Source organism: Ursus arctos, unplaced genomic scaffold (genome assembly GCF_023065955.2).
Source record: "Ursus arctos isolate Adak ecotype North America unplaced genomic scaffold, UrsArc2.0 scaffold_9, whole genome shotgun sequence".
Taxonomy (NCBI): domain Eukaryota; kingdom Metazoa; phylum Chordata; class Mammalia; order Carnivora; family Ursidae; genus Ursus; species Ursus arctos.
In genome coordinates, this window is record NW_026623111.1 from 1,037,038 (window position 1) to 1,060,961 (window position 23,924).

Genomic DNA, 23,924 nt, shown 5'->3' on the forward strand with positions numbered 1-23,924 from the left:
GCAGTGGTGCGATGGGGGGCCTCGCGCGTCCAGCCCCGGCTCCCACGCCCTCCGAGACCGCCCGGCGCCCCCGCCCGGCCCCGCCCCCTCTAATCCCCTCCGCGGGCGGGGGCCCGGCGAGCCGCGGCCCCGCCTCCGGGCTGCCCCAGGGGAGGGGCGTGTCCTGCGCCCAGCGAGTCGGGGCGGGCGGGGCCGGGCCGGGGCGGGGCCGGGGGCGTGGCGGCCGCGGGCCAGCCCCCACTGGCTGCCGCGCGCCGGGCCGCCCGGGCTCAGTGCTCGGTGGCGGTGGCGGCGGCGGCGGTGGTGCGGACAGCTGGCGCCGTGCAGTCCTGCTCCGCCGGGCACACGGACGCACCGGCGAGCCGACTCTGGAGGCGCGGGACGCAGGCACTGGGCTGGCGGGCAACGAGCCGGAGCAAGGGCCGCGCGCGGCGAGTGGGGGCCGGCGGCCGCCAGGTCGGTGCGCGGGCGGGGAGGGGTAGAGGCGGGCGCGCGGCGAGGCCGGAGCGCGCGGCGGGCTCACGTCCCGAGCGGTCTCTGCGGCGGGGCCGGGCCGGGGCGCAGGCTTCCCGTCCTGGAAAGTTTGCCGCCGCCGCCGCCGCCGCCCTGGGAGGGCTCTGCAGAAGTCGGGGAGGGAAGGGGGAGGAAGGGAGGGACCGCGGCGGGGAGGAGGCGGCCGGCGCCAGGCGGCCCGGGAGCCCAGGGCGGCGGCGGCGGGCGGGGCGGCCGGGGGTCGGTGAAGCCTGGGCACAGGAGCCCAGCCACCGCCGCTTCCGCCCCTGCGCGCCCCGGCTCCTCCGGGGTAACGAACTGCCCACCTCCTCCCGCAGTCTCCCGAGTGGCGCCCTCCTCCCGCCGGTGCCAGAGCGGGGACATGGGGGGCAGCATGCCCGCGCGCGCCGCCTGAGGACGTCGTCGCCCTCGCCCCCACTATGGGCGCCGCGGCTCGCGCCCTCGCGTTCTGCGTGGCGGTGGCGGTCGTGACCGGAGCCGCCTCGGGGCCCCCAGGCATGGAGCAGCGCGTCGTGCGGAGAGCTGCAGGTAAGGAAGCACCCGACGGGTACCGGAGAGGGGCGTCGGGGCCCAGGAACGGGCCCCTGGGTGGGTGCGGGGCGCCGGATCTGAGTGGGCCCGAGGATGCGCCCTGGGCTGGCCCTGCGGAGCCAGTGCCCAGGTTTCTGCCGCCCTCCCTCCCTGGGGATCTCGGCCAGAGCTGGCGCGGCAGTTGGTGGGGCTTCGGGAGCCTCAGGGCTACCACCCAAGTGCGAGGCCGCGGCTGGGAGCTAGACGCGACTTCGGCGTCAGCCGCCACTGCCCCCCACGGTGCTCCAGTGGGGTGCAGCCTGACCCCAGGCAGCATCGGGAGGGCGCGGGGCTGCGTTTCCACGATTCCCATTGTTGTTCTGCGGGTCCTCACTAACGGAAAGTTCCTATTGTTGGTGCTGCAGTCCCAACCCACCTCCGTCCCTGTTCATGGCTTGGGTCCGAAGTGAGAGACCGCACTTTGGAGGGAGGGTGTGAGAGTGCGTCAGCCTGCCACCCGGGCCCTGCCCCCCAGTGGCCTCCGTTACGACGCAACACCGTCTAGTGCCTCCGCTCGCCAGCCCTGCTCTCCCTGCCCTGTGGGTAAAGGTGTCTGCCCCCCACCCCGGGGTGTGCGCCCGACGCCAGGGCGGGTGTCCGAGGGACGTGGACCCGCGGACCCCATCCGGCAGTCAAGGTCGGGTAGATGTCGGGGGTCCGCCAGGGGCCTGCGGGCTGAGCGCCGGGGAGGGGCGGGAGCGCGTCGGTGCGCCAGGCCCCGCCCCGCACACGCGCCGCGGCGCTCGAGGTGCAGCGCGCGCGGCCCCCTGCCGAGCCCACCGTGCGCTCCGGGCCGCGCCGCCCCGCACACGCGCCGCCAGACTCCCGGCTGGGCCCGGAGGAGAGGCCCGGCCCCGGGGGCTGGGGGGGGGCGGACAGCCGACCCCGGGACGCGGGCGAGGGGGCCGCACGCACCCCGGCTCCGTGCCGGCTGCCGCGCGGAGGGAGGCCTTCGCCCGGTGAGCTCACGCCCCACCCGGGCGGGACCCGAACAGCCGCTCCTTTGTACCCGGCGCGGCCACAGACCGCGCATTGATGGCGGCCGCGGCGGCCTCGCAGGGAGGTGTGAGCTGAGCGGCGGCGGGCGCGCAGTGCCAGGGAGGCGGCGGCCGCGGGCAGGACGGAGGCAGATGGCGGCCCGCCCCTCCCCGCGCCCCCGCGCCCCTTTCTACGGTGGCGGCTGCAGCCTCCCGGAACAATGTCATTTTTTTATGAATGAAGTGGGCCCAGCGCTTGAATGTGTGTGTCATTCAGCGGCGTGACAGAGGCCGTCGCGAGGTCAGCGCGCGCTTTTAGCGCCTGCTCGGGCGGCCCAGCTTCCAGGGGCGCCCAATAGGCGGTCGCGGGGGGAGCCCCGAATTAGCATTCGCATTCAGATAAAGATATTACTCCCTACGGCCGAGGAATGTCAACTAGCCCCGACGAGGGGGCAGCGGGCCGGGCTCCAGATCCTCTCCGGACCCCCTGCGGCGTGCGGGGGCGGCAGCGGGGGGAGGGGGCTCCGTCCTCGGTCTGGGAACGGGCCGCCCCCGTGAGGCCGGCCCTGGGGAGCAGAGCTCGTGGTGCCGCAAGGCTCGCAGGCTTGGGGCACTGCAGCGGGAGGGGACCCCGGGGCTCCGGGCCTCTTCCCTCTGCCAGACCATGGCTGCCCCGTCCCCGAAGTAGAGCTGGTGAGACAGGTAGTGAGCTCCTCGGTCAGTGAACTCCATCCAGTTGGTTAAGGACATGGACCAGGCCATAAAAATTCAAAGATCTGGTGAAATTTAGAGTTTCCAGCTGACACTTTCTCGGGAAAAACAAATTAAAAAGCCGGAGTTGGCTGGGGTCGAGGTGGGGAAGATGCGGGCCACTGGACTGACCTGGGCAGCCTTCATCTCCACCGGGGGCCAGTGTTCTCTCTGAGGGGCCTTGAGGGTCGGCACTCCCCGTGCTGTCTGACCCCACCCAGCCAAGAGGGGTCCCTTGAGAGTGCAGGGCATTTCCCAGAAAAGCACTGGTTGCCACCTTCCCCACCTCCTCCGTCTCAGGGATGGACTTTGAGCCCCACAGGCCTCTGGGTGGTTCATTAACCTGGCTGAGCCCGAGGCTGGACTTCTGCCCTCAGCCCCTGCACTGAGCTGAGAAGCACCCCTGCCCCCAGGGATTCAGGTCCTCCTTGGGGCCACTCTGGGGCCTGGCTGTGCCCCATTTCATAACGGAAACCAAAGGGGGACAGGCGTCCTAGCTGGCACAGGCTGTGGGGGCAGTGACTTACAAGTGAGTAAGCAATGGACGATGGACGGAGTCTCTTCTGGATGGGAGGGGAGCTCCCTGACTCCAGATCCTGCTGGAGCCCCAGTCACCTCACTTGTTTGTGAGGACAGGTAAAGGCAGGGTTCTGAATAGGTCAGGCTGGGTCATCCTGTAAGCCCACATTTGCTTGCCCCACCTCACCCCCCCCCCTTTTTCTTCTAACTTTGTTAAGAAATATTTCAGAAAGGTTCCAGGTGGGGAGGGGGGAAGCTCAGATCTTCTCCCTTGACTTCGGGGTCCCTTTGAGAACCTGTGTCTCTTGGGCTATTTGAAAGCATGTACGTCCCAGGCTCCGGGGGGCAGTGGAAAGCTTCACTGCACATCCAGAACCACACCCTTTGTTCTTCATTCTAACCCAAAACCCAAATTCCCTGGGGGCAGCCAGCTGCAATGGTTCCTTTGAATTGGGTCTGAATTTGATGCTTGTTCTTTGGGGTCGCCCCCAAGTCCCTTCTGGGGGAGTGTTGTCCAGCCCCTGTGCACTCCCTATGCACTGGGGGAGCCTCAACTGTACTGACCTGAATCTAGGACTGTTACCTCCTTGTCAAGGGTCAGGGGCCCCGCGGCAGCCCTCCCGAACAGGCAAGCTCTGACGGTGGCCTGGTGACATCAAAGGTGATGGGTTGGGTCTCTTGCCCCTCCTGTCATGTGACCCAGCATTTTCACTGCTATGGTGGCCTTCCTGGCCATGTAGTGGGATATTTGTGCTGTGTCCCAGTGGGGGAAATTGAGGCACGAGGCCAGTGAGTAGCAGAATCAGGAGGACCCTGTAACTGGGAGACAGGCCCGCAAGCCCAGCTGGACCTTTCCAGAACATAGTGCCCCTTGGGCCATGCTCATGGGCTGCCCTTGGCATGCAGCCCCTGATCGAGCTCAGGCCCCTGTTGGGGTGGGGGTGCAGGTGGGGGCAGACATTCCACCTATGCCCACCCCCCTCAGTGGCATGTGGGCACCTGCCGTGGCACACAGGACTTGGCCTCCAGCATGTGTGGGCCCCAGCACTTGGGCGGGTGTGAGCAGGGCCCCCTTTTGTTGATCAAGAAAGACCCCCTCCTGGGGCTGCTGGGGTGGGGGCTGAGCAGCACTGCCCCTGCCGCTCCCAGGTAGGGCCAGACAGTGGCTGGTTTAGCGCCCACCCAGGCCCATCACTTTGGGCCCTGCCCATCCTTCTCTGTCCCCCTGCCTGACCCCACCCACTTGGCCACGGCTGGGTCACCCCCAGGATTCTCTGTGGCCTGGTGGTCAGATCTGCTGGAGGCAGAGACTGCTGCCCTGGTGTGGGGGTCCCTGGCTTCTGCACCTGGGCAGGTCAAGGGCTGGGCCTCAGCTGAGTGCAGGGTCTGTCCACCAACAGATGGCTGGCCTGGGGGCTGCTCTGTGTCTCCTCAATCCCGTGCTGGACCAGGTTGAAGTGAGTCCTGTGTGGATGGTTGACCTGCCCACGCTGCCCAGACCAAACCAGAGCCGATCACTGTTGCCCTTGGGCCAGGGCCTGGGGCTGAGGCTGCCATGACCAGCAGTCCTCAGCCTTCTGGGGGGCCTCAGTCAGCTCCCAGCCACTGGGTGGTCCCCACAGGACACAGTGGCCAGGACTGGGGGGCTGGAGGTCAGAGCAGGAACCCCTTGACTGTGGGGCCCCCAGTGATGCAGACTTGGAGGATACTTCAGAGACCCTCCTGGTGGGCATGGGGCTGGTGGGGCTGCTGGAAGTAGGTGGGCAGAATCGGGACTGTCCAGGGAGCCAGGGGCTGATGTGGCTAGAGTGGGCAGCTGGGCCCTCGAATCTAGGCCACGCGTCGGCAGAATGACAAGTGACGGTGTAACTGACCCAGCTGGGTCTGGGGAATGAGGCCTGGGCGGCAGGACCACCCACCCCTGTCCCGGGCCCCAAGCCCAGGCTGCCCGCCTGCACTGGGCATTGTCTGGCCCTGGCAGGGAGGCCTGGGGGTGATAGTCAGCCCCACCAGTGGTGTGTCCCTGGATCTCCAGCTAGGCAGCCGCTGGGCAGGGGGAGGGACCGGGGACTTCCCAGCGGACGTCTGCCCTTGGCGAGGATCTTTTACCCCAATTTAGCATTTGCACGTAAGTGGGCCAGGGCACCGTAGCCTGGCTCTAAGGGCTCCTGCTCTGACTTGCTCACTGGCTGAGTCTAGACCACCTCCCATCCCTCCCAGCTTGTGTCCTTATCCGTGAAATGGGGGAGGGTCCCAGGTCCCCTTAACCCACTGGCCTATGAGACACTGCTGACCAGATGTATCGTGCTGTCTGTATTTATGGGCTTTTTTCTTGCTGTGTGTTTAGTGTCGTGCTAAGGTGTAGCTCACACACAAAACACTGCCTTCTAAGTCGGGGTGCAGGTGTTCCACGTCCCCGAGAGCCCCCACTCCAGGCTGGCCCCCGAGGTCACCGGCCCCGAGCAAGTGCTGTTCTGGGAGGTTCAGCCTGTGCTGCCTGGCCCTGGCGAGCTGGGGAGTGTCTCTTCTCTGGTCCGGAACTGCTTTGCCGCCAAGATGAGACAGGGGGGCATTATGTGGGACCCCTGTCCCCTATTCCTGCCTCGAGCCTCCGTTTGGGGCTAAAAGCCAGAGGTCTGTGGAGGACCGGCTGCCTGGGGCCTGGTTTTGTACAGCCTGTGAGCTCAGGGTGGGTTTTGCACTTCTAAGTGGTTGGAAAAAGCAAAGGAAGAAGAGTAGTTTGTGACGCTTTGCCATTTGAATTTTCAGTGTCCATAAGTACAGTTTGGTGGGCGTGCAGCCAAACCCGCTTACTTGCACACCGTCTACGTAGGCGCTGCGACCCTATGGTTGTTCTTGGGGTGCACGCCAGTTGGCAGGGCTGTACGTAGCCACCCTGGTCCTCTGCGGGACACTTTGCAGGACTGCAGGCTCTGGACGCGGTGGCCCCTGCCTAGCCCTCCGGGCCCCAGATGCCCCCCTCCGCAGCCTCCGCTGCTTGTCTGGGCAGTGGGCCTGCCATGGTGCCTCCCAGGGGTGCCAGGCGCCCAGGATTCCTGTTTTGGGGGCACCTGCCTTAGGGTCATCTGTGCTCTCTACAGAGGCCCCGGGACCTGAACCTGGCCAGCAGGAGCAGCTGGTCTTTGGCAGTGGGGACACCGTGGAGCTGAGCTGCCACGCGCCTGCCGGCGGTCCCACGGGACCCAGCGTCTGGGTCAAGGACGGTATGGGGCTGGTGCCCTCAGACCGCATCCTGGTGGGGCCGCAGCGGCTGCAGGTGCTCAACGCCTCCCATGAGGACGCCGGGGCCTACAGCTGCCGGCAGCGGCTCACCCAGCGCGTTCTCTGCCACTTCAGTGTGCGTGTGACAGGTGAGTGCCCGCGGGCTCTGCTGAGCCTGCTGCGCGGCCGGCGGTGTCGGGGCGGCGCTCCTGCTGCACCCCACGTCGCGGGTCTTGGTGGTCGTGGGTAGGAGGCGCTGCGTGAAGGGACTCCAGCCCTGCCTGTGGGGGGCTCCACAGACCCGGGAGGAGGTGGCAGGCCCCGGGGAGTAGGCGCCGGGCACTTGCCTGTCGGGGGTCCGACTCCTGCATGCTCCCTCTTGCCTGAATTGCAGATGCTCCGTCCTCCGGAGACGACGAAGACGGGGAGGATGAGGCCGAAGATACAGGTGAGCCCGGGTCCCAGGCACGCAGGGCTGGCCGGGGGTGGGGCCCTGCCTTTCCGGGGGTGGGCCTGCTTCCTAGCTGCCCAGCCCTGTGCTCTGCAGGTAGGGGGCCTGCTCATCGGGCAGGTAGGACACCGAGGCCTGGGGGGCCACCTCCCTGGGGTCACACCAACTGTGGGGTCCCCTCAGTGTGACGGCCCTGAGCTCTAGGTGGCAAGCTGGGGGGCTGGGGGCACTGTGCGGCCGGTGAGACAAGGAAGACAGGGTGGCCGTGGGGGGTGGGCAGTAAGGCCTGTGGGTAAGGTGGCCCAGGCCAGGTGTGACTACAGTCAGGCTGCTGGGGGCCACCGCACTGAGGGGTTAGGGGCTCCAGGGACCCACAGGAATGTAGCCCCCACCCCAGCAACAAAGAAGGATGGAAACCACTTAGGGTAGGGATGGGGACAAGCCTGAAAACCAGGAGGGGGCAGGGCCTTCCGGATGCTGTGTCCCTGTGTCCCCTCTCCCTGCCCGGCAGGCCCTGGAGTGCTCTAGAGGGTGACTCTGGGTCGCCAGGATTCTAGCAGGCACCTGGCCACCTCTAAGACTCCGGGTTCTGCATGTGGCTGGGCCTTACGTCCTACCACCCGGCTTCTGGGTCCTAGCCTTGCTTGTCCATCCAGCTGGGCTCCGTGACCTGGGCTGACCTGGTTCCTCTGACGGCTGGATCTCCACCTCAGTGGGCCGGCCTCAAACGTGCCTCCCTGGGTGGGTGGGTGCTCCACTGGGAGATACCCTTGTGTCCTTAAGGCTCCCGGGTCAGGGTGTATTGTTCTGGACGCTTGGGCCCCCTTGGCTGGAGCAGGTGATTGGGGGAGGTGGACAGGGAGGGGAGGGGACGCATGCCTTAGCTTTGAGAATGCTGGGAGGTGATGTTGGGGCTGTCGGCGGCCTTGTCCGGCCAAAGCAGAGGTCCTCAGAAGTCCCAACAGTCCGTACACAGGAGAGGACACTGAGGCTGGAGGCGTGGGCAGCCCGACGGCTTCCGAAGGGGGGTCAGGTGGGCCTCTGCCCCCACCCTGGTTATGGCTGTCATGTGCCCCTCTCCCAGCAGGGGCCCCTTACTGGACACGGCCCGAGCGGATGGACAAGAAGCTGCTGGCGGTGCCTGCCGCCAACACTGTGCGCTTCCGGTGCCCGGCCGCCGGCAACCCCACGCCGTCCATCTCCTGGCTGAAGAACGGCAAGGAGTTCCGAGGCGAGCACCGCATCGGGGGCATCAAGGTGGGCCTGGCGGCGGGTGGTGCTGGCCGGTGGGGGCCTAAGCCGGCGGTCCCCTCACCCGCGCGCCCGTCTGCAGCTGCGGCACCAGCAGTGGAGCCTGGTCATGGAGAGCGTGGTGCCCTCGGACCGCGGGAACTACACGTGCGTCGTGGAGAACAAGTTCGGCAGCATCCGGCAGACCTACACCCTGGACGTGCTGGGTGAGGCCCCGGGCTGGCGGGCGTGGGCTGGCGGCGCGGGCGGGGCTGCGGCTGCGCCCCGGCTGCGCCCTGGCTGAGCCCCGGCTGAGCCCCGTCTGCCCCGCAGAGCGCTCTCCGCACCGGCCCATCCTGCAGGCCGGGCTGCCCGCCAATCAGACGGCCGTGCTGGGCAGCGACGTGGAGTTCCACTGCAAGGTGTACAGTGACGCACAGCCCCACATCCAGTGGCTCAAGCACGTGGAGGTGAACGGCAGCAAAGTGGGGCCCGACGGCACCCCCTACGTCACCGTGCTCAAGGTGGGTGCCACCCCTGGCAGCGCGGGAGCTGCTGGGCGTGGCCCCGTTGGCCCCGCCCCCCGTGTTCGGGGGTCGGAGAGGCCTCCCAGTAGGGAGGCCCGCTGGGTCAGAGGGTTGGGGGTCAGGTATCGGACCACGGGGGGGGGGGGGGCGGTGGGGAGACGCGGTGGGGGGTCTCGGCTCAGCACCGACCTGCTGGGGGCTGGGCTTGGGAGTCTGGGCCCTGGAGGCGGGCCTGCTCCGGGGCAGGCAGGTGGTCGCTGAGCCCTCCCAGCGCCTGGGCCTGAGGTGCAGGCAGGCCCTCCTCGCGCCGTCCTGATGCGGCCCCGTCCGCGTGCACAGAGCACGGCTCGCTGCCTGCCTGCCTGCCTCCCTCGGCCCTCGCTTTGTTCCCACGGCCCCAGGGGCGGGGGCCACCCGAGTTGGGATGGTTGCGACACTCTCAGCCCAAAGAGAAACATCTGTTGCTCATGGGGGTGGGGAGCAGGCCCTCGGGTGAGAGCAGGAGTGCAGCCCCGACTGCAGAGGCCACCTTGGCCCTGTCGGGTGAGATCTCGACACTCAGGGGAACACGTACTGAGAGCCAGGCCCTGCCGGGACCCCGGGGGTAGGCAGGCAGAGGACCAGCCCTGGGGGGCCTCTTAGGAGAGTCTGCCAGGGCCGCAATCTGGGCTGAAGTGGGTGGGTGTGCAGAAGGCGCACCCTGTCACACCGTGGCCCACCCCTGGGAGGTGCTTCCGTGGCCTCCTCCAGGCAGCCTTCCTGGCAGAGCCTAGCCCAGCCCCTCCATACCTTGAGGGCCAACCTCGTGGCAGGGTCTGCACCAGGGCCTGCACCCACATGGCCACTCTGCCCGGCCGGGCTGCCAAGGGCGCGCCTAAGCCGGGTCTCTTGTCCCCGCAGTCCTGGATCAGTGAGAGTGTGGAGGCCGACGCACGCCTCCGCCTGGCCAATGTGTCCGAGCGTGACGGGGGCGAGTACCTCTGTCGAGCCTCCAATTTCATAGGCGTGGCTGAGAAGGCCTTTTGGCTGCGTGTTCACGGGCCCCAAGCAGGTAACGACTCTGTCCCGCGCTGTCTGGCACGCCGAGCTCCAGCTCCGACGCCCTGGCCATGCGCCCACCTGCACGCCCCCATCCTGCTCGCTCCCCGCCCTGTGGCTTGCACGGTGCTCCCGAAGGAGCCACGTCTGCCGTGCTGGCGCCTCTGGCCTCCACTGTGACCGCCTGCTTCGACCCCCGTGGCCCGTGCTGACCCCGCCTGTGCTCTCACACGCACCCCCAGGAGGCCTTCAGCCCCAGGAGAGGCTGTGCCCCTCTGTTTGAGAGCTGCTGCTTCTGCCCCCGCCCCGTGTGCGTGTGCGTGCGCGTGCATGCGTGTGCGTGCGCGTGCGTGCGTGCACGCGTGTGTGTGTCTTGCTCGCCCTCTCGCTCGCTCTCTCGCTCGCTCTCTCGCTCGCTCTCTCGCCCTCTCTCGAGCTCTCGCCCCTGGCTCCACTGCCTGCTCACTGCCTGTTGGTCTGTTTGTCGTCCGTCCATCTGCCTGCCCGCCCGCGCCCCCCAGTGCACATGCTAAGCCTCACGCTGCGTTTGTGCAGCACGCTGCTGCCCGCACGCCTGGCGCTCACCCGGGACAGAGGACTCACCGGTGGAGGGACTGGCTTCGGGCTCTGTGTGGACGCACGAGGCAGAGGACCCTGGGCGCCGTGGCCGTGGTCGTGGTGGTGGTGGCAGCGGCGTTTTCCTTGCAGCCTGGCTGGATCGTCGCCACGTGGACTGTGGCTGTGGTGCCCCTGGGAGGTGCTGGCGCTCGCCTATCGCGCTGTGTTCTCTCTTTGTAGACGGCGGGCGCTAACACCACCGACAAGGAGCTAGAGGTTCTGTCCTTGCGCAATGTCACCTTTGAGGACGCGGGGGAGTACACGTGTCTGGCGGGCAATTCTATCGGGTTTTCCCATCACTCTGCGTGGCTGGTGGTGCTGCCAGGTACCGGCTCCTGCTGCTGCTCGCTCTGCTCCTGTCCTCTCGGGGTCGCTGGCTTGGGACACCCCACGGCTGCCAGGGACAGGCAGGGGACCCTGCGGCCCGTGGCCACCGTGCTCCACAGAGCTCTTGCGCCGGGCCCTGTGGCTGGTATGGGAACAGAGCCGACGTGCGGTGTGTTGGCTCAGAGGGGCCTCCCTGGAGCCCCCCGCTCCCGCCAGGTCCGCAGCAGCCTAGGTGGTAGCTGTGGCGTCTCCCTGGGTGGCCGGTGTGAGTGCTGCTGGCTCTGCTGGGCTCCTCCTCTACTGGGTGTCCCCCTGCTGACCCAGCGTTCTGACCGCAGGACCCTCAGTGAGGGGGTCTGAGCCCCTTTCCCCACGCCCGTTGTGCCTCTGGCTCGGGCCCAGGGTGGCCCGTGGGGGCTCCTATGCGGCTGGGCCAGGCCTGCAACACCTGTGTCTTTGCAGCCGAGGAGGAGCTGGTGGAGGCTGGTGAGGCTGGCAGCGTGTACGCGGGAGTCCTCAGCTACGGGGTGGGCTTCCTCCTCTTCATCCTGGTGGTGGCGGCCGTGACACTGTGCCGCCTGCGCACGCCCCCGAAGAAGGGCCTGGGCTCGCCCACCGTGCACAAGGTCTCCCGCTTCCCGCTCAAGCGACAGGTAACAGAAAGTAGATACCAGGTTCCGAGCCGCCTGGCCTCCCGGACCCCCCACGGCCCCGTCCCCTGGGCTCCCGAGCTGAGGGACACTCCGCGGTGTCTGAGGCCTGGGGCCTGCCCGGGATATGGTCTGTGTGGCTGAGCCAGCCGCGCCCTTGTCTTTGCCATCCCCTGGGTCACTTTATCTTCACGTAGCGCTACGTGGAGGTCAGACAGCCCTCCCAGGCCCTGGCCGGCCCTGCTCACACAGACAGAGCCGCAGTCTCGCCGTCCGCGACCCTCCCCCACCCCCTGTGGTTTGGCCCCGTGGCACCAACCTGTCCCTGCCGACCCAAGCAGGTGTCCTTGGAGTCCAACTCGTCCATGAACTCCAACACGCCACTGGTGCGCATCGCCCGGCTGTCTTCTGGGGAGGGCCCTGCGCTGGCCAACGTCTCTGAGCTGGAGTTGCCTGCTGACCCCAAGTGGGAGCTGTCCCGGGCCCGGTCAGTGCTGGCGATATGACCATGTGTGCTGGGGCCAGGCCCTGAGCTGGTGGGGGTGGGGGACACGTGGGGTGTGGCCCCCATGGGGTGGGGAGGGGGCTCCACTCAGAAACCTGATTGGATTCCTATCAGAGGCAGGTAGGGGGGCGCCTGGGTAGCGCAGTCGTTAAGCGTCTGCCTTTTTTTTTTTTTTTTTTTTTAAGATTTTATTTCTTTATTTGACAGAGATAGCTAGCGAGAGAGGGAACACAAGCAGGGGGGAGTGGGAGAGGAAGAAGCAGGCTCCTAGCGGAGGAGCCTGATGTGGGGCTCGATCCCATAACGCCGGGATCACGCCCTGAGCCGAAGGCAGACGCTTAACCGCTGGGCCACCCAGGCGCCCCAAGCGTCTGCCTTCGGCTCAGGGTGTGATCCTAGCATTCCGGGATCGAGTCCCACATCGGGCTCCTCTGCTGGGAGCCTGCTTCTTCCTCTCCCACTCCCCCTGCTTGTGTTCTCTCTCTCACTGGCTATTTCTCTGTCACATAAATAAATAAAATCTTTAAAAAAAAAAAAAAAGAGGCAGATAGGAATCAGCTCTACGTGCAGCATGGCTCTTGCTGGATGTGGGGCTGGGGCCGGAGGAGGCTGGGCCAGGGACAGATGCTCCTGCAGGGGGGAGGGGGCACCCCTCGCAGAGTGCTCTATCTGGACGGCCCTCACAGAGGGAGGGCCTGGAGGGTCAACGTCTTTCGTCCTCACGAGCAGGGTTATGGGGGCAAGTACAGAGGGCTCTGTGGCGCCGCCTCCCGGACCGCCTGGGACAGACGTGGGGCAGGTGGGAGCGCTCATCGCCTCTCTGCTTCTGCCACCAGGCTGACCCTGGGTAAGCCTCTCGGGGAGGGCTGCTTCGGCCAAGTGGTCATGGCGGAGGCCATCGGCATCGACAAGGACCGGGCTGCGAAGCCCGTCACCGTGGCCGTGAAGATGCTGAAAGGTGAGGGAGGGGAGGGCTGTGGCAAGGGGGCCTGGGCAGGGCCGGGCAGTGGCGCCTGACACCCTCCGTCCGCGCAGACGACGCCACGGACAAGGACCTCTCGGACCTGGTGTCTGAGATGGAGATGATGAAGATGATCGGCCGGCACAAGAACATCATCAACCTGCTGGGGGCCTGCACCCAGGGCGGTAGGTGCTGTGGTGGGGCCGGTGGGTCGCGCGGGCCCGAGCGTAGGGCTCTTCTCTGAGGCCCTGTGCTCGCAGGGCCCCTGTACGTGCTGGTGGAGTACGCGGCCAAGGGCAACCTGAGGGAGTACCTGCGGGCGCGGCGGCCCCCGGGCATGGACTACTCCTTCGACACCTGCAAGCTGCCAGAGGAACAGCTCACCTGCAAGGACCTGGTGTCCTGCGCCTACCAGGTGGCACGTGGCATGGAGTACCTGGCCTCGCAGAAGGTGAGCGGGGGTGGGAGGAGGGGCGCAGGGCTCCCAGGCGGTGGCGGGTCCCTCAGCCGGCTGGGGCCACGTGGGAGCCTCAGCCCCCTCCCCCCCCTCCCAGTGCATCCACAGGGACCTGGCCGCGCGCAATGTGCTGGTGACCGAGGACAACGTGATGAAGATCGCGGACTTCGGCCTGGCCCGTGATGTGCACAACCTTGACTACTACAAGAAGACCACCAACGTGAGCCCGGCTGGAGCGGGTGGGCGGTGGGAGGCTGTGGAGAGGGAAGCGCCCCCCTCAGGAGGGCACCTGGCCCTAACGTGCCCCCTTCCCTGTCCCAGGGCCGGCTGCCTGTGAAGTGGATGGCGCCTGAAGCCTTGTTTGACCGTGTCTACACCCACCAGAGTGACGTGTATGTGGTCTCTCAGAACCTGGGGAGGGCCAGGGGGTGGGGAGTGGCGGGGGACGTGGGACGGAGCTGGGAGCGTCCCGGGCCCTGGCCCATCTGCCCTACGCTCGGTGGGGGTCTCTTCGGGGCAGGGCAGGCTGACCGTCCTGTGCTCCCCACCAGCTGGTCCTTTGGGGTCCTGCTGTGGGAGATCTTCACCCTGGGGGGCTCGCCATACCCCGGCATCCCCGTGGAGGAGCTCTTCAAGCTGCTGAAGGAGGGTCACCGCATGGACAAGCCAGCCAACTGCACACACGACCTGTGAGTGTCTGTGCCCTGTGGCCACCCTTCCTGACGCCGGTCCACGGGGCAGCCCCCCCCCCCCCCCACGGCCTGGCCGTCCGCTCCCTGCCCCCTCAGCGGGTTCCCGAGGGCCGGGCCGGGAGCCTCAGCCGCGCCGTCCACAGGTACATGATCATGCGGGAGTGTTGGCACGCGGTGCCCTCCCAGAGGCCCACCTTCAAGCAGCTGGTGGAGGACCTGGACCGTGTCCTCACTGTGACGTCCACGGATGTGAGTGCTGGCCTGCCCCTGCCCCTGCGCTGGGGGGGGGGGAGGCACACAGCATTGACGGCCGCCCATCCGCAGGAGTACCTGGACCTGTCTGTGCCTTTCGAGCAGTACTCGCCAGGTGGCCAGGACACCCCCAGCTCCAGCTCCTCGGGGGACGACTCTGTGTTTGCCCATGACCTGCTGCCTCCAGCCCCACCCAGCAGTGGGGGCCCGCGGACGTGAAGGGCCACCGGCCTGTAGGCCGAGCCCCCGCCAATGTGAGAGCGGATGCCAGCTCCCCCTGTGCTGCTGGTGGCGTGCTGTCGACCACTGGGGCCCCCTGGCCCGGGCCTGAGCCCTGGGACAGACGGACGGATGGACAGACAACTTTGTGTGTGTGTGTGTGTGCGCGAGTCTTGAGGCCCCCGGCGCAGGGATCCCTGGGGTGCCCGCCCTACTGTACAATGACCTCCTGGCCACCGGTGCTCGCAGCACCAGGGGGACGAATGTAGAATGTAAAGGGTTTCCTCCCCAGGGCCCCTTCCCCAGGCTCCCCCCCCCCCCGCCGCCAACCGCTGCCTCCCAGGGGGCACTGGGGGGGGGGGCGCTGTCCAGGCCCCCGCGCCCTGTGTGGGTGAGGCCCTGCCGCATGCCCGAGCTGAGCCTGCAGGGAGCCCCTATGCGGCAGGCTCCCACCCACGTGACACCTTGTGTCTGGAGGTGATGGTGAGCACGCAGCCCCCCCACCTCCAGCCTCCCCACATCCCACCCTGCTCCTTGGAGACTGAATTACGGGTACCTGAAGGCAGGAGCCTTGAACTTCCCTCCGAGAGGTTCATTCCAGAAGCGAGTGTACATTTATATACATAGAAACTGTGTGTGGGGTACTCACACGTATATATATAAATATCTATATGGAGGCAGGGCTGGTGTCGCAGGCACGGGACCACGGGGAGCCCCCCCCGAGGGATTTGCTGTGAAGACAAACACCAGCAGACGATGGGAGGGGCTTTTCTGGCAGTTTTGTTTTAAAAATTGTACCTGGACCTGTATATTTGTAAAGCTATTTATGGACCCCCAGAACCCCTGCCCCGTCCCTCGCCCCCACCTCATAGTGTTGAGACAGCCGCATGGAAGAGAGGTGTCAGTTTTAACTTATTAACCGCTGAGAAGGGCCCTGCTTCGTTTGGAGGGGTCGCGGGGGGACATGCGTCGCTCTGGGCGTGACCGTCTGCACCCCAAAGCCCAGCCAGCCCCTTGCACCCGCGAGGGTCATTAATAGTTCGAGGTGATTCTAGTGAGGATATTTTATTTCCTTGGCCTTTTTTTGCAGGGGAATTCGGTTCCTATAGGGTTTTTCTTTAGGAGATTTATTTTTTTGGACTTCAAAGCAAGCTGGTATTTTCCTACAAGTTCTAATTGCCATGTGTTCCGGGTGGGAAGGCAGCTTCCGGGGTGGGCCAGCTCCCTGCACGGGCTCGGATGTCATTAGATGTTACAAGTTTATATAGATCTATATATGTAATTTATTGAGTTTTTACAAGATGTATTTGCTGTAGATTTAACACTTCTTACACAATGCTTCTAGACTTTATAGCCCGGGCTGCCACCTTCCAAAGCTTGGGAGAGAAAGCCGTGAGTTCAGTTTTGTTACTTTTTGTACTATTAATGGCCCGAAGTTGGGTGGCTGTGTTTTTGCTCATCATCTGGTCAACCGGGCAGTGGCTCAGGGTGGTCTTTGTTCTCAGCACCCCCGCCCCACCTTACGGGGGCCAACGGTGTCGGCCCAAACTGGCAGACATGCTTTCCAAAAAATAAACAGAGACGACTGGTTCACACCCCTGCTCTGTGCTTCTTGTTTCCTGCCCTTCTGGAACCCCAGGCGGCTCTGTCCTGCTGTCTGCCCTCCCCACTGGAGAAGGGAGGGGTCCCCAGCTGCAACTGGCAGACTGGGACTGGCTGTCTGGGGTCACAAGCCCCGGTCCCGGCTTGGATAGGACAATCCGGGGCAACGCCAGGGTGAGAGAGAAGGTGGTCTGGTGTGTCCGGCTGCGTGGGGGTCCAACGCTGGCAGGGCACAACCTCAGGGCCACGGGTGGTCTTCATTGCCTCAGTCTGAGGTCCAAGGGCAGGGAATGCTGGCAAGGGCACAGGCAGTGACAGCATCCTGGGATGTGGCTGCCAAGCCTCCTGGCTGCCCCCAGCTCACGGAATCCAGGTGGGCTCTGGGGGCTCTGCCCCGGCACCTGTGGCCCCTTCTGAGGCCTCCCCCTCCACACTCCACCTGCTGGCATCTGCAGTTAGCTGGGGAAGAGAAGGTGGTTTCTGGGGGGGGGGGCCCACCGTGGAGCCACATGTCAGCAAAGCTCTCACCTGGCTGGATTCAGCCAGACCCAGGGCGAGTGCTGTCTACTCCGGGGGCCACACCGGCTCCTGGACGCTTCCCTTCCCCATCCCAGGCCTGGCATCCCCCTCCCTTGGGCTTCACCTGCACCCCCTGCACTCCACCACTCCTGTGACTGGGCAGATGCTGTGTGCTGACCCTCAGCTAGTTGGGGCACTGAGGACCCAGTGACAGGACCTGGACTCCTCTGCTCTGGAGTTCTTGGTCTGAGGGAGTGGGGACACGGATCAGGGCACCCACCCATGCCGGTGGTGGGGTAAGTCTGGGAAGGCTTCCTAAGGGAGGCGGCAGTGCGCAGGCTGAGTGATGAGGCTTGAGAGGATTCGGGGACAGGTGGCCAGACACAGACTTGGCTCAGGTCCTCTCTGGACCCCAGTGCTGTGCAGGGCCGGCTGTCCCTCCTTCCTCTTCCCTGCTCACACCTTGGTCTGACCATGGAGGGCCACAGCTGGTTAAACCAGCCACTGGGCTGTGTCCACTTCTAACTCCCGGCTTCTCAGAAACTCGCTCCCGCTCCAGCTGTAGCTGTGTTCAACTCGCTTTCCAAGTCTGGGGCCGCCCTGGCAGGGAGGATCTGAACCCAGTGCGGCCCAATACCTTGACCCCACTCAGGGAAGCGCTTCCGGCACCCGCTGCAGTCTGCCAGAGACCCCGAGTTGTGTCCCTAGCGCTCTGGGGAGATGGAGGCCATGAGGGCGTGGACCACAAGTGTGGGAGTGCGGCCTGAGGCCAGCAGCGCCTCAGGCCGTCGGGGAGGTGGGGGTGCTGGCGGGGAGCCCTGGAGGGGCGGGGAGGGAGTCCGGCGAAGGGGGCCGGCGGGGGTGATGGGGCAGCCGGCGGGAGTGATGCAGCCGGCGGCGGGAGCGGGGGGGAAGCCCACCGGGGGGACCGGCCGTTGGGGGGGGGCAGTGGGGAGCCGGGGGGAGGGAAAGCCGGCGGGGGGAGCCCGGCAGGCGGGAGCCCGGTGGGGAGGTGGCGGGGAAAGCCAGCAGGGCGGGGGGGGGGGGGGTTGGGGAGCAGGAAACGGGGAGGCGGGCGGCGCGCGGGCCGGGAGCGCCCTCTAGTGCCGGCCGCCAGCATCCCCGCCGAGTCCCCGGCCCCTGTCCTGCGCGGCGCCGGGGGAGGGGCCCGTCTTCCGGACGCCGGACCGAGACCCCGGGCGGGACGCGGGCGGGCAGAGGAACGCGCCGGGCCGGCAGGCTGGGGCACTGGACAGGCAGGCAAGGGCAGTTCTGCCCTCCGCGCGGCCGGGGAGCCTCCCCGCCCCTCACCTGCTGGCCCCACCTTTCCCCGCGGCCCCGCCCTTCACCTGCTGGTTCCACCTACTCCGAGGCCCCGCCCCCGTCAGGCGGCACCTGCGGCCCGCCCCTCACCTTCCGGCCTCGCCTGCTCCTGCTACCCCGGCTGGCAGTCTCGGGCGTGTTCTCCGAGCCCCAGGGCTGGTGGGGTGCGCCCCAGCCCCGGGGCAGGCCTCAGTGGCGGCTCATGGAGAGAGGCGTCCACACGCCGCCAGCCCTCGGAGGGTCGCTAGCTCCCCCGTTCTCGCACGTGCAGGCCCAGCCCTTCACCTTCCCCCTGCCCTGCGTTGGCGAACCCACACGCTTCCTGGACCCCGCGATCTTATTCCTAACCTGTCGGCTGCCGCCCGCCTGTCCTGCTAGGCTGGACGCCAACCGTGCACCCCGCGCCCTCTTCCTGGGCGGGTGGGCGCACACTGGCCGCAGCTGTCGAGGTCTTCAGGGTCGCAGCCCCACAGTAAACACACTTGCAGCCCGGCCGGAGCGGAACGGCTCCAGTCACCCCCACCACAGTGGAGCGGTGCTTTAAATCGGGACTTCATCTGGCTCTCTCCTCAGTCCAGAATAGCACCTGGCCTTCTCCCCTCCTCCTGGAGCTTTTTGGGGGTGCAGCCGTGTCCTGTTGGAAAGCCCTGCTTTCTGGATATGCTGGTGCTCCTGTGGGGTCATCAGACTTTGCTCAGTGGGCACCTGGGGCAAGAACGCTGGGGGGGCAGAGCAAGAGGCACATGGCCAGCCGCCCCCACACCCAGCTTCCCCCACCCCCAGTTGCTCCAGCTCACTGCCCCCACGACCCCAGTCCCCCAGGGAATGGTGCCTGGGGGCTGTGAAGCAGCACAGGTTTCTTCCGGCCACCCTCTGGAATTCTCTGTCAAGACCTGGCGGGGATGGGCCCCCCTCCTGAGAAGACTGGAGAGCGCCTGCCTCCAGCCGGGCAGACAAGACCGAGTACCACCACCACGGGTGCCGGGCCTTTGTTTACAACCAATTCTCAGTGTTTCTACTCATTCTGTCCTTGTTCTGCTCAGGAGCACCCCTTCCCCAGGATTGCAGAGCCACCTCCTTAAGCAACCCTTGCACCCCTCCCCCCCAGATCAGCGTCCCCAGAGCCCTGGCACCTTTACGAGGCCTTCTGAACCGCGGAGCCAAGAAAGACTCCTGACCAGACCTCATGTCCCCCACAGGCTTCCATGGCCCCTGTCCCCAGCCACCAACTCCCACGAGGGCATGTAGGTGCCTGCCGGGGGCATCGCAATGAACCTGGACAGGAGCCATTGGCCCAGGGCCCAGGCTGGGGGGAAGGCAACGGCTGAGACCCAGCAGCCCCCCACCTGCACCCACAGAAATAACCTTTCCCACATGGCTCTGGAGCCACATCCGAGCTCTCAAGACCTGTGGGGCAGATGGAACGTGGCCCAGGCTGGCCTCAGGGACAGACAGGATGATAGTGAGGGTGGCCTTTGGGCAGGGTGTCAGGACTCAGCAAAGGTGCAGGGATCCCACACAGTGCCCCATGCAGCCTGGTGCCAGTGAAAGGGTGAGGCCTCTGAGACAGGGGCTCAGGGTGGGGTGGCCTGTCTGCTGGAGGGAACTAGAAGGATGGTGGGGGGGGCATCATCGTGCCTGTCCTGCTGCTGGGACCCTCTGCCCGGTGGTCCTCCCAGCGGGGGCTGTGCTCTCTACTCTGGGGTAGAGCACAGGCAGCCTTGAGCTGGCTCTCTGGGCCCTGTCCAGGCTTCGGGGAGCAGGGAACAGTGTAGGGAGGGCCCCTGCATCACCCAGGACCCCCTCAACAGAGTGCACAGCCCTTGGGCAGCACCATCTTCACTCCCGGGAGACCTGAGTCTTTCCCACCAGAATTGGGCCCTCCTAGGTGATCCTTCAGCTGGGATCCCAGTCCTGCCCACCCAGGTCCCAAGGCGTCCACTGAGGGCTGGGGTCGGGGGAGGGCCTGGTCAGGCAGCGGCCTCCTTCACCAGTCCGGACAAAGCAACCACCGCACGGCGGACAGGTCGTCACCACAGCGCCTTATTAACCCTTCTCCGTCCGTCACACGGAGCAGCTACAGCGGCACGGGCCTCAGTGTGGGGCACAGTCTGATGGGACCTGAAGCCAGCGCGCACCGAGACCACCCGGGCTTGAGCTCCGCCAGGTGGACATCCATCTGGAACCTGGCCTCATGGCAGCACAGCCCCACCCACGGTCCACCCCCTTCTTCCACTAAGGTGGAAGCAGAGCCCAGGCACCAAGCGGTCACGAAGGCAGACACCCCAACAATTCCGACGGCTTCCACCTTGGCTTCTGATGCATCACATGGCTCAAAAATCTTACTTAGAGCTATTATGGGAACACTAATTTGGCATTTTAATAAAAACACTATTCCTAAAAAAAGACATTTATACACAGCCGGGGGGGGTGCGGTTCTCAGGGGGAGCTGGCCCAGGGCCCCACTGTGAGAACCACTGCCTGGAGGTTATTGTTCAAAAATTACGAAGCGCCCTTCATTTTTAAGAAGTTTGGATTTCGATATTCCAAAAGGGCTCCAGAAGCCACACACTGTCTTCCCGAATCCCAACTAAAAAAGCAGGTGTTTAAAACGTGGAGTGAAGGAGGAAGCATGTGCTAAGATTTCCTGTGTCCTTTTCAAGCAGGTGTGGGCATCGCAGGCTCCTTCCTCCTCCTGAAGTGCGGAAGGCCGGGGGCAGCCGCCTCTGCAAACCTCAGTGCACAGAACTCGAACTTCCAGACCCACGGCTGGTTGTGCCCGCACCTGGACACGACTCTCGGCGGCAACGAACAGCTCAGGACAGGAACATCCCACGTGCCGCTGAGGGGGGAGGGCTGCAGCAGGACCGCCGCCGCCGTGGCAGACTCCGAAGGTCCCACGTGCACGCGACAAGCCTCGGCAGCATCCCGGGGCGAGTGTCCTGCATGACATAGGCAAATGGTGGTGGGGGGGGGGGTTCCGGAGCAGGGGGTGGGGCGGGAGCACCCGGTCGTGGCAGTGACTGCATCGTGGGGATGCCCAGGGCACCGGCCAGGGGGTAAGGGTGAAGACAGGATTTGGGCACAGCCGACGGGGTGCCTGAGCACTGCTCACTAGAAAGACAACAACTGCCCGCGGGGCTCATGGGCAGCCCAAAGCTGACACACACGCTTCCTACAGCTCAACACTGCGCCACGGAAGTCAGTTAGGGTGATTCATAAATACTTTAATTTAGCATCTAGAATATATATACGTCTTTCTCAAATAATTGAAATAAAAACCCTTTAGAACCCAACTGTTACTTTACAAAGGTTTACATTTGAGAATACACAATCTTATTCCTATTTTGTCAAGTTTCCTCTTTAACGGCTGAGTAAAAAGTTTCAAGTAATTTAAAAGCCATCCTTTCTGGGCCCTCGTCCTCCTCTCCTGGCTCACCTGGCCACTCTGTTCCCCGGTCTTCCAAGCCTATGCCTGCATTCCCCAAGAGAATGTTCTTGCCCGTAACAGACCCAGTCTTTGAAGGACGAGTCCGATGGAGCTGGGACCACAGTGCCCCCCTCCCAGAGCACCCCTTTCCTGAGCTGCCAGGTGCTTAAGTGGCCGGACGCCAAGCCCATGGAGGCCGTCCCACTCCACCCTGGGGTGTGCCAGGCGAACCCAACGCGTCTGAAGCCTGTGTGCTGGGCCGGCCCCCGCCATGGTGCCACCTTTCTGAAGTCCCCTCGGGACGCCCCACCACAGGACCAGGAGTGCAGGCACCGGCCTGCTGGTCCGGAGGAGCTGGGAGTGATGCTATGGCAGGGTACGTGCGCTCAGAGCGCCCCGCACTGTCCCTGGACACACAGCACAATCCGCTCCTATCACCTGCTGGGGCGACAGGGTGCTGACAATCCAAAGTGAAAAACTTTCTAAAAGCCACAACAGCATCGTCAATTAGTCTACTGGAAGGGCTTAATTTGCAAGGGCTTCGTTAGCACCTCTCCCAGCATAACTCTTGTCAACTATTACAAGTCAGACACGCAGTGGTGTGTAGAAATTCTGTACTATTCAACTGGTTAAAAGGTTAGGGGAATGTCAAAGGTTAAACCAAGCAAGAGCTGACGCACACGACAGGAGACTTGCACAAGGCACCACGTGCCTGTCGGAGAGCTGTGGTTTTCCAGAGGCCACGGGATCCCAGTCGTTCCAGAGACGACTTTGGAAATGTGCGTGAATCGGTGCTATTTAGGCTGACGGGCAGAATCCAAGTCCGCAGACTAACGGCCATGTCCTCTCCAGAGCCAATGAGGGCTGGTGTTTCTCTAATTCCATCTGCATGCCTCAGGCTCCACGGGCATGGGGAGTCCAGACGGCTGGTCCTTCCACCTCCTGGGGCAGGCGCCAGCACGGTGCGGCACGCGCAGGGAGGGAGGCACCTCGCTGCCCTGGTCTGGCCCGGGCCCACCTCTGGAGCCAGAAGGCCCGTGTGCAGCCACAACTCCCTGGCCGTTGGCGGGAGCACATGTGGCCGCCATGGCTGGGGCCATGGCAGCACCATGCCAGTGTGTGAATCCAGACATGATTCCCTGGAAGGGTTCGGGGATTCCAGACTGAATGAATCTTCATGGAATGATGAAAATTAAAAATTACTTGATTATGGAAGTTTCCGATTTATTCCAGACAAAATATTAGACTTGTCACTAAGAATCACCTCAAAGCCATCAGTAGCACAGCAGGGCCCGGCAGCCGGTGCGGCGGGGCGGAGGCCGATGTGGGAGGGGCCCCGAGGTGCCCGCGAGCAGGGCAGACCCTAATTCTTCACTTCAGCAGCCTCCTTCTCAGCCTTCTCCTTGGCCTTCTCCTTCTCCTCCACCTTCTCCTCCTTTTCCAACATGGCCACGATCTCGGCCACCTGGCTAGTGGAGATGTGGATGTCTTCTTTGTCCACCAGCTCGATCACCTACGCACATGAGAAAGGGACGGAGGGCTCAGGGGTGGCCCTGCCCCCATGCAGCGCTTTCCCCACAGAGCACACAGGAGAGATGGAGCCTGGCTCCTCCGTCCCAGCAAGAGGGTACCTGGGGTCTTTCAACTGCCCTGGCTCTCCAGTACCAGACCCCCACCCACCCCTGGAGGCCAACAGACTCCAAAGACCCAGGCCAGGTTAAAAGCTATGAGGGAGGGGTCATGATCTCGGGGTCCTAGGATCGAGCCCCGCACCAGGCTCCCTGCTCAGCAGGGAGTCTGCTTCGTCCTCTCCCACCACCCCTCCCCGTTTGTGTGTGTGTGCTCTCGCCCCCTCTCTCTCTGTCAAATGAATAATAACATCTTTAAAAAAAAGCTAGGAGGGAGAGGGGCTCAGAGAGCAGGAGATACGTGGTATGTGAGGATGCAGGGTCGGGTCCCCAGTCAGGTTCCTGCTCACGGCCAGGGGGCCTGCCCTGCACAGAGGCTCGTCCCCGTGGCTCCACCAGGGCAGAGCATCCGGGGGTGCAGGGCGAGGGCACCTGAGCTGCCATCTGTACCACGGAAGGGGCCCCAGGGAAGGGGCAGCTGACGTGCCCTCGGGCCTCCCAGCCTCTGCTGCGGGCAAAGCGACGGCGTCAGCATTGCGCCTGCTAACGCCTTGTCTTTCAACCGGACCACAGTCAGTCAGCAGCTCTGCTTGGTAAACATGTGAAACATCACTAACCAGCTGGATCCGAACACCCGTGAAGCTGCTTTCCCCTCAGAGGCCTCCGTATGAAGGGGGAACCCACTCCCAGTCTCCTGGGCTGCCCAACTCTTGGCACCAGGGACCCAAGTGCCCCCCCTCAGACCCCCTCAGGGTTCAGGCGGTCCCTGCTGAAGTCTGGCCCAGAGAACGGCCTGACACATCTCCCTCCGAGGTTGGCCCCAGGCAACCTGCCGCTACTGCACTCCCCAGACCACGCCATGGCCCCGCTGGAGGCCGCGAGAGGCCAAGTGCCCAGTCAAAATGCAGACGGGCTGCTCTAGGTGGACATCCTGACTAAGCCAA

At 65.0% G+C, this 23,924-nt stretch overlaps 2 protein-coding genes across 13 annotated transcripts in view; one reads left to right on the plus strand and one right to left on the minus strand.

Annotated features, from left to right (window-relative positions):
• The first annotated feature begins 273 nt into the window (after window positions 1-273).
• Window positions 274-16,073, plus strand: FGFR3 (fibroblast growth factor receptor 3). 10 transcript variants are annotated; one of them, XM_026486018.4, is made up of 18 exons: window positions 274-456; window positions 831-1,041; window positions 6,431-6,700; window positions 6,946-6,999; window positions 8,087-8,259; window positions 8,336-8,459; window positions 8,566-8,756; window positions 9,660-9,810; window positions 11,205-11,395; window positions 11,731-11,879; window positions 12,734-12,855; window positions 12,933-13,043; window positions 13,119-13,309; window positions 13,413-13,535; window positions 13,637-13,707; window positions 13,867-14,004; window positions 14,151-14,256; window positions 14,332-16,073. In XM_026486018.4, the coding sequence occupies exons 2-18, from the start codon at window positions 933-935 to the stop codon at window positions 14,476-14,478; spliced, it is 2,421 nt and encodes an 806-aa protein (XP_026341803.1). In that variant the 5' UTR covers window positions 274-456; window positions 831-932; the 3' UTR covers window positions 14,479-16,073. The 10 variants fall into 10 exon arrangements, with proteins under 10 accessions (XP_026341803.1, XP_026341807.1, XP_026341808.1 ...); XM_026486022.4 differs by having other exon boundaries at window positions 11,734-11,879; XM_026486023.4 differs by lacking the exon at window positions 9,660-9,810 and adding an exon at window positions 10,596-10,740.
• A 5,055-nt stretch (window positions 16,074-21,128) lies between these two features.
• LETM1 (leucine zipper and EF-hand containing transmembrane protein 1) overlaps window positions 21,129-23,924 on the minus strand; it is a 36,615-nt gene continuing 33,819 nt past the window's right edge. For all 3 annotated transcript variants that reach the window (XM_048211866.2, XM_026485917.4, XM_057309552.1), the window contains one exon: window positions 21,129-22,865. In XM_048211866.2, the coding sequence (XP_048067823.2) occupies window positions 22,716-22,865 (150 nt within the window). In that variant the 3' untranslated portion in view covers window positions 21,129-22,715. The remainder of the gene's footprint in view (window positions 22,866-23,924) is intronic.